This window comes from Oncorhynchus clarkii, chromosome 14 (assembly GCF_045791955.1).
Source record: "Oncorhynchus clarkii lewisi isolate Uvic-CL-2024 chromosome 14, UVic_Ocla_1.0, whole genome shotgun sequence".
NCBI lineage: Eukaryota > Metazoa > Chordata > Actinopteri > Salmoniformes > Salmonidae > Oncorhynchus > Oncorhynchus clarkii.
In genome coordinates, this window is record NC_092160.1 from 27320302 (window position 1) to 27335168 (window position 14867).

Below are 14867 nucleotides of genomic sequence, written 5' to 3' on the forward strand. Positions count from 1 at the left end.
TTGTAAGGGAGTCTGAGACATTTTCAGACTGAATGGTCTCCTTCATTGAGATGCCATTGTTCTGGCCAGCCACTCAAGATGTGGGCAAATGAAGCCATGACAATTATAAAATGTGTATTTCTTCTCTTTCCGATTCAGAAATTAGTGATCACCCCCTTTTTTGTTTACTGAGGGCTCTGTTCAATCAAATGTGCCTTAGAGGTGTTGCCTGGTGACAGTATCTTTGTTCTCACACAGGGAACGTTCAGAATCTTTAAGCATATACCTGTGAGGGGAGTCTACTGAATATTCTCACGGTGTCTGAAACCCTTCTGCACTATTACTTCAGTACAGTCAATATGAGATATGATGCCAGTTTGATTGAATTCTTCTCTCAGAATTTCTACATTAACAGCTCTTCATTTGACAGGATCTCTACTGTTGTTATCCTGAAGAATTGTTGTGTTTTGACCCTGTCCTCGCTCCATCCCTGATGTTTTCTGTTGTGTTTTGACCCTGTCCTCGCTCCATCCCTGATGTTTTCTGTTGTGTTTTGACCTTGCCCTCGCTCCATCCCTGATGTTTACTGTTGTGTTTTGACCCTGTCCTCGCTCCATCCCTGATGTTTACTGTTCTGTTTTGACCCTGTCCTCGCTCCATCCCTGATGTTTACTGTTGTGTTTTGACCCTGTCCTCGCTCCATCCCTGATGTTTACTGTAGTGTTTTGACCCTGTCCTCGCTCCATCCCTGATGTTTACTGTTGTGTTTTGACCCTGTCCTCGCTCCATCCCTGATGTTTACTGTACAATGTACTGTTCTCGGGTGGGTCTGCTACAGCCTTGATAACTCAAGTTGTATGTTATCTCCCCAACACAGCTGCACTAGGTGTGAGACAATAACTATTATACAATCTATATTTGCTGGTAGTCTACATATTTTATGGTATGGATTAACAAATTACATTTGTAAAATGAAGCTGAAGCCCTTTGCTGTTCGACAAGATATATAAGTAATATAATGTATATCAAGCATTTAGAAAGTCCAAACTCAAGATCAACTCTGCTCCATAGTATATTCACTCCATATATCGCCATAGTCTTAGCCAAGCAGGTGGTGTAATCTAGCGATTCGACAAGCTGTTCGACAAGTGGCTTGATTCTAGAAATATTGTAACATACTTCTTAAGTTACGAAGGCTGTTGGGAAAATCCACTCCTGTTTTAACCCCATTCCTGCCTTATATCGGCATCCCACCACCAAGCACTCTGCCGCCTCCTCTACTAGACCTCTAAACCACCACCAAGCCCTCTGCCACCTCATCTACTCGACCTCTAACCTCTAACCCACCACCAAGCACTCTGCCGCCTCATCTACTAGACCTCTAAACCACCACCAAGCCCTCTGCCACCTCATCTACTCGACCTCTAACCTCTAACCCACCACCAAGCACTCTGCCACCTCATCTACTAGACCTCTAAACCACCACCAAGCCCTCTGCCACCTCATCTACTCGACCTCTAACCTCTAAACCCCCACCAAGCCCTCTGCCACCTCATCTACTCGACCTCTAACCTCTAAACCACCACCAAGCACTCTGCCACCTCATCTACTCGACCTCTAACCTCTAACCCACCACCAAGCACTCTGCCGCGTCATCTACTCGACCTCTAACCCACCACCAAGCCCTCTGCCACCTCATCTACTCGACCTCTAACCTCTAACCCACCACCAAGCCCTCTGCCGCGTCATCTACTCGACCTCTAACCTCTAACCCACCACCAAGCCCTCTGCCGCGTCATCTACTCGACCTCTAACCCACCACCAAGCACTCTGCCGCGTCATCTACTCGACCTCTAACCTCTAAACCACCACCAAGCCCTCTGCCACCTCATCTACTCCACCTCTAACCTCTAACCCACCACCAAGCACTCTCCTGCTTCATCTACTCGACCTCTAACCTTTAACCCACCACCATGCACTCTCCTGCTTCATCTACTCGACCTCTAACCTCTAACCCACCACCAAGCACTCTGCCACCTCATCTACTAGACCTCTAAACCACCACCAAGCCCTCTGCCACCTCATCTACTCGACCTCTAACCTCTAAACCACCACCAAGCCCTCTGCCACCTCATCTACTCGACCTCTAACCTCTAAACCACCACCAAGCACTCTGCCACCTCATCTACTCGACCTCTAACCTCTAACCCACCACCAAGCACTCTGCCGCGTCATCTACTCGACCTCTAACCCACCACCAAGCACTCTGCTCCTTCATCTACTCGACCTTTAACCTCTAACCCATCACCAAGCACTCTGCTGCTTCACCTACTCGACCTCTAACCTCTAACCCATCACCAAGCACTCTGCTGCTTCATCTACTCGACCTCTAACCTCTAACCCACCACCAAGCTCTCTGCCGCCTCATCTACTCGACCTCTAACCCACCAACAGGGTAAATTATTATATACTGTACTTGAACACATAAACATCCATGTCTAGAGAGAGAGAGAGAGAGAGCGAGAGAGAGGTGCTATAGATATGGATGTGGTAGTTGAGTTTGCTGAGCTAGTTGGTGGTCATCTTTCTATCCTAGAGTAAATTATCAGCTAAGGAAGGAGTAAGATAAACTCTAAATTGAGTTTTGACACTCAACAACTAAGCATATTTGTATGAAGTGAATGGAACTGTGATAGTTCTCCATTTTCATAGTGGAAACATTGAAAAGACATGAGCATCTACAGACAGACAGGTAGGCTTCCAAATCTGAAGCATCTCTCCATGATATCTGCTCTCTCCCTCCTCTAAGAGGCCCTGTCCTCTATGTGGTTAAACCTGACTCAAGTATGGCCAGCAAGCATTTCTGTCCATTGAGATATATAAGTAATATACTGTATATCAAGCATTTAGAATGTCCAAACTCAAGATCAACCCTGCTCCATAGTATATTCACTCCATACATCGCCATAGGCTTAGCCAAGCAGGTGGTGTAATCTAGCGATTCAACATTCATAATCATAACCAGTGTACAGACTACTTACCTACCTGTCCATATACTCTTTCAAATGCTAACCCAGTTATCATTATTAAAATATAGCTCCAACATTTTCATAATCACTCTCACTTTATAATCACATAAATACATATTTATATACCTGTCCATAATATACAGTACTATTTCCTGACCCAGTTATGATTGTATCTATTATCGTTCTAAAGAAACCCTGTTAACCTGGCTGTGTTAAAACTGAACGAGCAAGGCCTGTTGGACAAACTGAAAAACAAATGGTGGTACGACAAGGGCGAGTGTGGCAGCGGGGGCGGGGACTCCAAGGTCAGAACCCTGTTTCAACCAACCACGCTGATCCACCAGGGGGGTAACCGGCCAATCACAAAGCTGCTCAGACACTCTGGATGGCAACACTTCCTGACAACTCTGTATGGTGGGTGAAGGGTGGGGGAGGGATTAAAACACGAGAGACACATGATATTTTATCTCTTCCTAACCATGGATAGGTCTATGGCCCAGACTTCAACACAAAGGGTAACAAGTGCTTCAACTCTGTGTGTAGGGGCCAACTTAAAACTACAGAGTGACATCATGCTCTCTCTCTAGCCAAGATAACCTACTCTAGTCCTTCTGGGAGGAGGGTGTCTGGAATTGGCACAGTTTGTATTTTGCCCTGTTCTCATGAATAAGTAAGGATAGCATGCATTCATGCGTAGGATCCCTGTCAAGCTGATACACTGAAGACTTCACACACACACACACAAAGAACATAATTGTTTTTTTTTGTATTTCTGTCCCCAAGAACCTCCTACTAACTAGACACTCCTACAGCTTTTAAAGGGGAATAGAATCTGCAATCAGAATCTTTTCTGACGTGTTGTGTTCCGTAACAGAGGGTTCACAGCTGGTGTGCCGGTTACCCAAAGTGATACAGTAATACACATCTACTACCGTACAGTACAGTAGGGAGAGATGGAGTATTAACACATATCACTTTGACTCTGATGTACATGTATGTTCCTGATGATGTTCCTGTTTACTTTATGTATTTGCCTGTGAGTGAACGTGTGTGTGAGGTTTCCAACTTCTAACCAGTGTTACACAGCTAAATTGCAGTAAACCTTGATGCGTAGATGTGGTATATGATTGGACATTTTTCTGAATGACTGACATAAGATAACATATGTTATGCTATGTTATTTATGTTATGGCCCTGCCCTGTCCTGGGTGTGGTGTGGTGTACATGCAGGATCCCGGTAAACCTAGCCGTGTTGAAGCTCAATGAGCAGGCCGTCTTAGACAAACTAAAGAACAAATGGTGGTACGATAAAGGAGAGTGTGGCAGCAACGACTCCGGACGCAAGGTCAGTCACACACTATAACTCAGTCCTTATACCCCCAAATACACCCGCATAAAACCCCTGATCCTAGACCAGTCCTTAAACCCTAAACACTCCTCACATCCTTGTCAAAACCCCTGATCCTAGACCAGTCCTTAAACCCTAAACACTCCTCACATCCTTGTCAAAACCCCTGATCCTAGACCAGTCCTTAAACCCTAAACACTCCTCACATCCTTCACATCCTTGTCAAAACCCCTGATCATAGACCAGTCCTTAAACCCTAAACACTCCTCACATCCTTGTCAAAACCCCTGATCCTAGACCAGTCCTTAAACCCTAAACACTCCTCACATCCTTGTCAAAACCCCTGATCCTAGACCAGTACTTATACACCAAACACTCCTCACATCCTCCTCAAATCCCCTGATCCAAGACCAGTCTGAAACTACAGAAGCCATGTAAAGTCTGTTCCCAGACCAGCCCTGATATCTCAAACCATCGCTCTCAGTTTACTACTTAGACATGCCACTGGTTCTCATTAGTATAGTGACTGAGATTGGTGGACTCAAAATCCATTTCTCTCTCTCTCTTTCTCTCTCTGGGAGCCAATCACTGTTCTCTCTCTCTCCCCACACTGATGTTCTCTCCATAATGAGGCCAATGAGTGAATTAACTACTAACCTTGATGGTTGAGGTGAAACAATGGGGTTTACGGTCGTTAAATCAAATAACAATGTAAACATGCTAGAGGTCATATGGTGTTATACCCAAGAACATATGCTGCCTGCTCCTTGTTGCAGAACATCAGCCGCATACAGTGCCTTGCAAAATTATTCGCCCCCCTTGGCATTTGTCCTATTTTGTTGCATTACAACCTGTAATTTAAATTGATTTTTATTTGGATTACATGTAATGGACATACACAAAATAGTCCAATTTGGTGAAGTGAAATGAAAAATAAATAAATAAATAAAAAGAACAAGTGGTTCGTGTATATGTATTCACCTCCTTTGCTATGAATTCCCTAAATAAGATCTGGTGCAACCAATTCAAATCAAATCAAATCAAATTTATTTTATATAGCCCTTCGTACATCAACTGATATCTCAAAGTGCTGTACAGAAACCCAGCCTAAAACCCCAAACAGCAAGCAATGCAGGTGTAGAAGCAATTACCTTCAGAAGTCACATAATTAGTCAAATAAAGTCCACCTGTGTGCAATCTAAGTGTCACATGATCTGTCACATGATCTCAGTATATATACACCTGTTCTGAAAGGCCCCAGAGTCTGCAATGCCACTAAGCAAGGGGCACCACCAAGCAAGCGGCACTATAAAGACTAAGGAGCTCTCCAAACAGGTCAGGGACAAAGTTGTGGAGAATCAGATCAGGGTTAGGTTAGAAAAAAATATCCAAAACTTTGAAAATCCTACAGAGCACCATTAAATCCATTATAAAAATGTTTAACAAATATTGCACCACAACAAACCTGCCAAGAGAGGGCTGCTCTCAAAAACTCACAGACCAGGCAAGGAGGGCATTAATCAGAAGGCAACAAAGAGACCAAATATAACCCCGAAGTAGCTGCAAAGCTACACAGCGGAGATTGGAGTATCTGTCCATAGGACCACTTTAAGTTGTACACTCCACAGAGCTGGGCTTTACGGAAGAGTGGCCAGAAAAAAATAAGCAAACATGTTTGGTGTTTGCCAAAAGGAATTTGGGATACTCCCCAAACATATGGAAGAAGGTACTCTGGTCAGATGAGACTAAAATCGAGGTTTTTGGCCATCAAGGAAAACGCTATGTCTGACGCAAACCCAACACATCACTTCACCCCGAGAACACCATCCCCACGGTAAAGCATGGTGGTAGCAGAATCATTCTGTGGGGATGTTTTTCATCAGCAGGGACTGGGAAACTGGTCAGAATTGAAGGAATGATGGATGGCACTAAATACAGGGAAATTCTTGAGGGAAACCTGTTTCAGTCTTCCGGAGATTTGAGACTGGGACAGAGGTTCAACTTCCAGCAGGAAAATAACCCTAAGCATACTGCTAAAGCGACACTCGAGTGGTTTAAGGGGAAACATTTAAATGTCTTGGAATGGCCTAGTCAAAGCCCAGACCTCAATCCAATTGAGAATCTGTTGTATGACTTAAAGACTGCTGTACACCAGCGAAACCCATCCAACTTGAAGGAGCTGGAGCAGTTTTGCCTTGAAGAATGGGCAAAAATCCCAGTGGCTAGATGTGCCAAGCTTATAGAGACATACCCCAAGAGACTTGCAGCTGTAATTGCTGCAAAAGGTGACTCCACAATGTATTGACTTTGGGGGGGTTGAAGAGTTATGCACACTCAAGTTTTCAGTTTTTTTTGTCTTATTTCTTGTTTGTTTCACAATAAAAAAGATTTTGCATCTTCAAAGTGGTAGGCATGTTGTGTAAATCAAATGATACAAACCCCCCAAAAATCAATTTTATTTCAAGGTTGCAAGGCAACAAAATAGGAAAAATGCCAAGAGGGGTGAATACTTTCGCAAGCCACTGTACGCAGTACCTCTAAGCAATACAATAGGCATGTGTGTTCTTTGAAGAGAGCGTAAAATTCACTGTTTATTTCCCTCGACTCATCTGTGAGGTTGTTTTGCAGTGATGTAAAGCTAAGGTATGATGGTGATCATGCTGATATAGCCATGGTAATACAGGAGGGAAATCACAGGCATCCCTCATGTAAGAGAGGCAGTGCTACATCATGCTGAAGTACATCATTGTAAAGTGCACTCTGCTGATTTAGCCAATATAAACCCAAGGGAATAGAAACATACCGAGTAATATCACATAGCTGTTGTCAGAGTGGTCTCTGAAAGCAGACAGGCAGAGAAGAAAACAAAGAACAGAGCCCCAAGGACCTAGAATCTACATAAACCACGATGGTACTGAGTTTGTTTGAAATGGCAACCTAATTCTTTATACAGTGCACTTAGGATGCCATTCTGGATGCAGCCTGCATGTCAGTGTGGAGAGAGAGAGAGAGAGTGTGTGATTTTGATTTGACCGACGGACCCTGTGAAAGGCTCAGACCACTTTTAACCCCTGACCCCTGTCTCCTAACATGACCCGGCCCTGAAACACCCCAAAACGTCCTCTCCACACCAGCTTGCCTGGTCTGGCTCTATCCTCTCCGGTGTGAGAGGTACACCCCACCCCCAAAAAACATATGAAAGCTACAGATACTATTCAGCCTTGCAACCCCTTAGCCTCGCGAGCCTGCCTGTTCCTGCAAGCATACATCATTGATTAAGCTTGCGAGGCTAGCAACCCCATACACCCAACATAACCTTAAACCCTAAATCAGGGAGTTTGATAATGATCCGATTGTCTTAATCCTGCATGGTTTCTCACCGCTGAGAATGAAGCAACGGCCTCAACCCTCCTCAACCCACAACCCCAGAATGATAACCAGCGTTTATGTTAGAAATAGAGAATAAATATACTTTAATGTTCTAGCTGGATATACAGTGGGGCAAAAAAGTATTTAGTCAGCCACCAATTGTGCACGTTCTCCCACTTAAAAATACGAGAGAGGCCTGTATCATCATAGGTACACTTCAACTATGACAGACAAAATGAGAAAAAAAATCCAGAAAATCACATTGTAGGATTTTTAATGAATTTATTTGCAAATTATGGTGGAAAATAAGTATTTGATCAATAACAAAAGTTTATCGCAGTACTTTGTTATATACCCTTTGTTGGCAATGACAGAGGTCAAACGTTTTCTGTAAGTCTTCACAAGGTTTTCACACACTGTTGCTGGTATTTTGGCCCATTCCTACATGCAGATCTCCTCCAGAGCAGTGATGTTTTGGGGCTGTTGCTTGGCAACACAGACTTTCAACTCCCTCCAAAGATTTTCTATGGGGTTGAGATCTGGAGACTGGCTAGGCCACTCCAGGACCTTGAAATGCTTCTTACGAAGCCACTCCTTCGTTGCCCGGGCGGTGTGTTTGGGATCATTGTCATGCTGAAAGACCCAGCCACGTTTCATCTTCAATGCCCTTGCTGATGGAAGGAGGTTTTCACTCAACATTTCACGATACATGGCCCCATTCATTCTTTCCTTTACACGGATCAGTCGTCCTGATCAGTCGTCCTCCCTTTGCAGAAAAACAGCCCCAAAGCATGATGTTTCCACCCCCATGCTTCACAGTAGGTGGATGGATGGATGCAACTCAGCATTCTTTGTCCTCCAAACACGACGAGTTGAGTTTTTAACAAAAACTTATATTTTGGTTTCATCTGACCATATGAGATTCTCCCAATCTTCTTCTGGATCATCCAAATGCTCTCTAGGAAACTTCAGACGGGCCTGGACATGTACTGGCTTAAGCAGGGGGACACGTCTGGCACTGCAGGATTTGAGTCCCTGGCGGCGTAGTGCGTTACTGATGGTAGGCTTTGTTACTTTGGTCCCAGCTCTCTGCAGCTCATTCACTAGGTCCCCTCGTGTGGTTCTGGGATTTTTGCTCACCGTTCTTGTGATCATTTTGACCCCACGGGGTGAGATCTTGCGTGGAGCCCCAGATCGAGGGAGATTATCAGTGCTCTTGTATGTCTTCCATTTCCTAATAATTGCTCCCACAGTTGATTTCTTCAAACCAAGCTGCTTACCTATTGCAGATTCAGTCTTCCCAGCCTGGTGCAGGTCTACAATTTTGTTTCTGGTGTCCTTTGACAGCTCTTTGGTCTTGGCCATAGTGGAGTTTGGAGTGTGACTGTTTGAGGCTGTGGACAGGTGTCTTTTATACTGATAACAAGTTCAAACAGGTGCCATTAATACAGGTAACGAGTGGAGGACAGAGGAGCCTCTTAAAGAAGAAGTTACAGGTCTGTGAGAGCAAGAAATCTTGCTTGTTTGTAGGTGGCCAAATACTTATTTTCCACCATAATTTGCAAATAAATTCATAAAAAATCTTACAATGTGATTTTCTGGATTTTCTTTCTCATTTTATCTGTCATAGTTGCAGTGTACCTAGGATGAAAATTACAGGCCTCTCTCATCTTTTTAAGTGGGAGCACTTGCACAATTGGTGGCAGACTAAATACTTTTTTGCCCCACTCTATACTGTAGATCAACACGATAACGGGCCATCCCTCAATATGTTGGTTAAAGTGAATTTAGACTCTCTGCCTGTTAAATTAATGCTGCATGAATGCATGGATCTAATGAGGATTTGACTCAAGTTTTCTTGTATTGAAAAACACACTTGATCTAAACCCCCTCAGAAATGAAGAAAGGAAATGTATATGAAGTTAGACAAGTTATTCAAGTACTAGGTGTGTGTCTGAGTGCAGAGTGAGTGGGCTAGTTACTATGTCAAGTTAGTTTCAAACAATAGTTAAAGTATTTTAAATAGCTTCTTAATTAGTTGCATGTGTTGTTTAGTGAGTATTATGTTGTCTACCTGTATTTTGTTTGGGCTAGTTAACTAAGCAGGGCAGAACTGTTATGTGTTTTCTGGGAGTCCTGACACGTGTCTTTCTCTCTGTGTGTGTGTGTGTGTGTGTGTGTGTGTGTGTGTATGTGTGTGTGTGTGTGTGTGTGTGTGTGTGTGTGTGTGTGTGTGTGTGTGTGTGTGTGTGTGTGTGTGTGTGTGTGTGTGTGTGTGTGTGTGTGTGTGTGTGTGTGTGTGTGTGTGTGTGTGTGTGTGTGTGTGTGTGTGTGTGTGTGTGTATTGGAATTATCTCTATGTGCATGCTGCTTTTGTGTGGGGTTTTTTTGTATGCAAAGTGTCTTTAGTATGTGTTTCTGTGTTTGTCCATAATTTCTACTATGGTGTTTGTATATAAGGTGTTTGTATCTATGGTGTCAGTGTGTATGTAATGTATGTATGTCCCCTCCCCTCACTCCTCCTCACCACATCTCTCTTCCCCCACCCCAGGATAAGACGAGTGCGTTGAGCCTGAGCAACGTGGCCGGAGTGTTCTACATTCTGATTGGAGGGCTGGGCCTGGCCATGCTGGTGGCGTTGGTGGAGTTCTGCTACAAGTCGCGAACCGAGTCTCAGAGAATGAAGGTGTCCACCGCGCGAGCTGCCGCTGCATCCGCCGCTCAGACCTTTCAGTGCTCAGCCTTAGACACAGGGGGCGCTACCGCTCCTTACACAGAGCTGCAGAGCTACGGCCTGTACTCCAACAACACTGTTAAGATATAGGAGAGAGAGAACAGAGGACATGGGGTAGGAAACTGTGATACCATGACGATGATGATTGATGATGATGATGTTGATATCATCTGCCTCTTCTTCCTCCTCCTCTTCCTCACCCCTCCCTCCCTCCAGCCATCTAACCGTGTGATCACAGTAGACCCACCTGTAGCACCTCACTGCTTCTCAACCGCAACACAAAGTCTCTACCTTTGTACCTCGTTACCCTTTAACCTCTGTCTGTCTCTTTCTCTACCTGTCTCTGTCCCCAATCTTTCTCTCTACCTGTCTCTGTCCCCAATCTTTCTCTCTACCTGTCTCTGTCCCCAATCTTTCTCTCTACCTGTCTCTGTCCCCAATCTTTCTCTCTACCTGTCTCTGTCCCCAATCTTTTTCTCTACCTGTCTCTGTCCCCAATCTTTCTCTCTTTACCCCCCTCCTCTGCTGACTCTATATGTTGTAGTGCAGGTCCATTGTAGTAGCATCCTATATATGTTGCCACCCACTATGAGGCTAAACTGCTGTAACAGAGATGATAAACAGAGATGATAGATTCTATGGTATGCATCTCTGTTAAATCAGCTGTTTGGACAGATAACCCAGGCTTACAACTAAAGGCTGACATGTGGTAATGAACAATAGGTTGACTGACACTAGTTATATAATTACAACCTGGAAGCAGCTCTAGAAGCCCACACACACACACACACACACACACACACACACACACACACACACACACACACACACACACACACACACACACACACACATACACTGCTTTCGAGAACCAACCAATTATAGTAGTGCAGCATTGTAGCCTAATTCTTCCCACATGCTCAGGTTTCACTGGAATTAAATCATTTATAGACGGAGGACAGTGAGGTGCTAGTGACCACACACACACACACACACACACACACACACACACACACACACACACGCACACGCACACGCACACACGCACACAGGCATTACACACACACACACACACACACACACACACACACACACACACACACACACACACACACACACACACACACACACACACACACACACACACACACACACACACACACACACACACACACACACACACACCATTAGCTCCACTTTCAGCCCCATTGACTTGTGTTGTATTAGACTGTAGCTCAGAGCAATAAGGCCAAAGAGAGAAAGAGTTTAGCTTCCTTCTCCTCCTTCCTTCCAGATTGGGAGTGTGATGCGTGTCGGCTATCAGAGTGGTTTACCGCTCCGCGCCAGTAACAGTCAGTAGCTAGATGAAGACCATAAAAGATAACACTCTGAGTCTCAAATGGCACCCTATACTCTACATAGTGTTCTACTTTTGACCAGAGCCCATAGGGTGCACACTATAGAGAATAGGACGCCATTTGGAACGTATCCATTTTCTGCCAACCACTTACCTTCATAATAGAGACATAATTGTTTCTATCCTATTCATATATGCCTGTATCCAGTTACACATTCATTCACACAACTAATGTTGTTAATATATTCCAGTATTCCTGTAGACAAATCAAATACAAGGGGATCAAATGGAGGGCTGTTGATTCAATAAAGTTGAAACGTCTGCGAATTACAAGACACACAATATAATACAATATTATTCTACTGTATTATAATACTATGATATTGTAATATTTTATTATATTATTGTTATATTACACCAGCCTATCCTCTTGTCTTTGTTAGAGTCTAAATCCCCAGGAGATACGTACACTATTTACATGGTAGAGCTAACCTCTGATTAGATGACCAGTATTACTGGGAGCCCATAGACAAGATGTATGCATGGCTGTGACTGTCATCTTGTCTTGGTGTCCAACTCTGTTCCCCTCTTCTCTCTCTCTGTTATCTGCAGCAGAACATCAACGACGCCATGCACTGCTCCTCCATGACCAGAATGAGTGGGAACGGGAACGGGAATGGGGGAGGAGGAGGAATAGGTGGAGCAGGAGGAGGAGAGAACGGACGCATCCTAACTCACGACTTCCCCAAAACAGTCCAGACTCTCCCCTGCATGAGCCACAACGCCAGCATGGGGCTCAGCGCCTCCGGCATGTAATCACATGACCTGGCACAAGGGGCTGAGCAGGAGACTGACTCATAGACCTTACAAAGATGACCACATTAATGGTGACATTGACCTTATGAACATGGCCGTCTTTCTGAAACTTTGTTTGGCTGCGTGATGTGTGTCCGAGACAGACTTCGATACTGCTGCCAAATGCATTCTGAAATCACTCATTACGAACAGGGGAAACATGTAGATGGAGAATAAAAATGAAAATAAAAGAAGATGAGGAACATGTTGCTACAAAAAGGAGCCATTGTTGGGCCGAGATGTTTTTTCTTTTATTCAGATTTTTTGAAACAAGGTGTTCATTTCTGTGTAAAAAAAGAGAGAACTATCCCGTAAAGGCCTCCTGATCTGCCCTGAGATGACCTTCTCTGCCCTGTCTTGAGATAACCTTCTATGCCCTGCCCTGGGCTGACTCTCTCTGCCCTGGGTTGACTGTCTCTGCCCTGCCCTGCCTTTCTCTGCCCTACCCTGCCCTGAGCTGACCTGCCCTGAGATGACTTTCTCTGCCTTGCCTTGGTCTGACTGTCTCTGCCCTGCCCTGACTTTCTCTGCCCTGCCCTGACCTTCTCTGCCCTGCCCTGAGATAACATTCTATGCCCTGGCCTGGGCTGACTTTCTCTGCCCTGCCCTGAGCTAACCTTCTCTGCCCTGCCCTGCCCTTCTCTGCCCTACCTGGACCTTCTCTGCCCTACCCTGACCGTCTCTGCCCGGGGCTGACCTTCTCTGCCCTACCCTGACCTTCTCTGCCATACCCTAACCTTCTCTGCCCTGCCCTGAGCTAACCTTCTCTGCCCTGCCCTGCCCTTCTCTTCCCTACCCTGACCTTCTCTGCCCTGCCCTGCACTTCTCTGCCCTACCTGGACCTTCTCTGCCCTACCCTGACCGTCTCTGCCCGGGGCTGACCTTCTCTGCCCTACCCTGACCTTCTCTGCCATACCCTAACCTTCTCTGCCCTGCCCTGAGCTAACCTTCTCTGCCCTGCCCTGCCCTTCTCTTCCCTACCCTGACCTTCTCTGCCCTACCCCGACCTTCTCTGCCATACCCTGACCTTCTCTGCCCTACCCTGACCTTCTCTGCCCTACCCTGACCTTCTCTGCCCTACCCTGATCTTCTCTGCCATACCCTGACCTTCTCTTCTCTACCCTGACCTTCTCTGCCCTACCCTGACCTTCTCTGCCCTACCCTGATCTTCTCTGCCCTACCCTGACCTTCTCTGCCCTACCCTGACCTTCTCTGCCCTACCCTGACCTTCTCTGCCCTACCCTGAGCTGTGGCCGTTCTATTGACTACTGTTAGTCTGTCTGTCTGTCTGTCTGTTTGTCTGTCTGTAATATCTCAGTTCGCTACCTACTCTCTCTGACCATTTACTTAGTGAAGACGGATCACAAAATAGGATTTGTTTTTGTCTTTGCACAGTTAAAAGACAATAATGATAATAACGCTGATTGACTATTAAGATGATTTGATATTTGTGTGTCTCTTGTGTCTCTCGTGTGTGTTTTTGGACACAGTTACACACGCTATGTTGGAAAGGCATCATGAACTGGAACACAAGCATTTCAAGCACCAATGCAGTATTAGAATACAGACATAAACAATCATGCACAGAGCTCAGTCATTCCTTGCCTCCCTGAACCATCTGCTGACAGTCATTCCTACAGAGATTGATCCCTGAATTGGATTTGATTTAATATGTCCTGATCGCACAGGTGAAATATGTTTAAATTGATGCTTAATTAGCTGTGTTGTGTTCTCCTCAACAAACATGCTTTGCTGCTACACCTCACTGAACCCACCATACCACTGAACACACCATACCACTGAACACACCATACGACTGAACCCACCATACCACTGAACATACCATACCACTGAACACACCATTCCACTAAACACACCATGCCACTGAACACACCATAGTACTGAACCCACCATACCACTGAACACACCATACCACTGAACCCACCATACCACTGAACACACCATACCACTGAACACACCATGCCACAGAACACACCATGGCACTGAACCCACCATACCACTGAACCCACCATACCACTGAACACACCATACCACTGAACACACCATACCACTGAACACACCATACCACTGAACCCACCATACCACTGAACACACCATACCACTGAACACACCATGCCACTAAACACACACACACATACACTGTTACTTTATCAAACTCCCCAGAATGATTGCTGT

General features: G+C 45.1%; 1 protein-coding gene across 2 annotated transcripts in view; it reads left to right on the plus strand.

Moving 5' to 3' along the window:
- Positions 1-13018, plus strand: part of LOC139366480 (glutamate receptor, ionotropic, AMPA 1a) — a 181134-nt gene extending 168116 nt beyond the window's left edge. The window contains exons 14-16 of one of the 2 annotated variants that reach the window (XM_071103992.1): positions 3199-3313; positions 10277-10411; positions 12429-13018. In XM_071103992.1, coding sequence (XP_070960093.1) covers positions 3199-3313; positions 10277-10411; positions 12429-12632 — 454 coding nt within the window. In that variant the 3' untranslated portion in view covers positions 12633-13018. Of the gene's footprint in view, positions 1-3198; positions 3314-4238; positions 4354-10276; positions 10412-12428 lie in introns of both variants that reach the window. The other variant, XM_071103991.1, reaches the window with a different exon arrangement.
- Positions 13019-14867: the final 1849 nt, after the last annotated feature.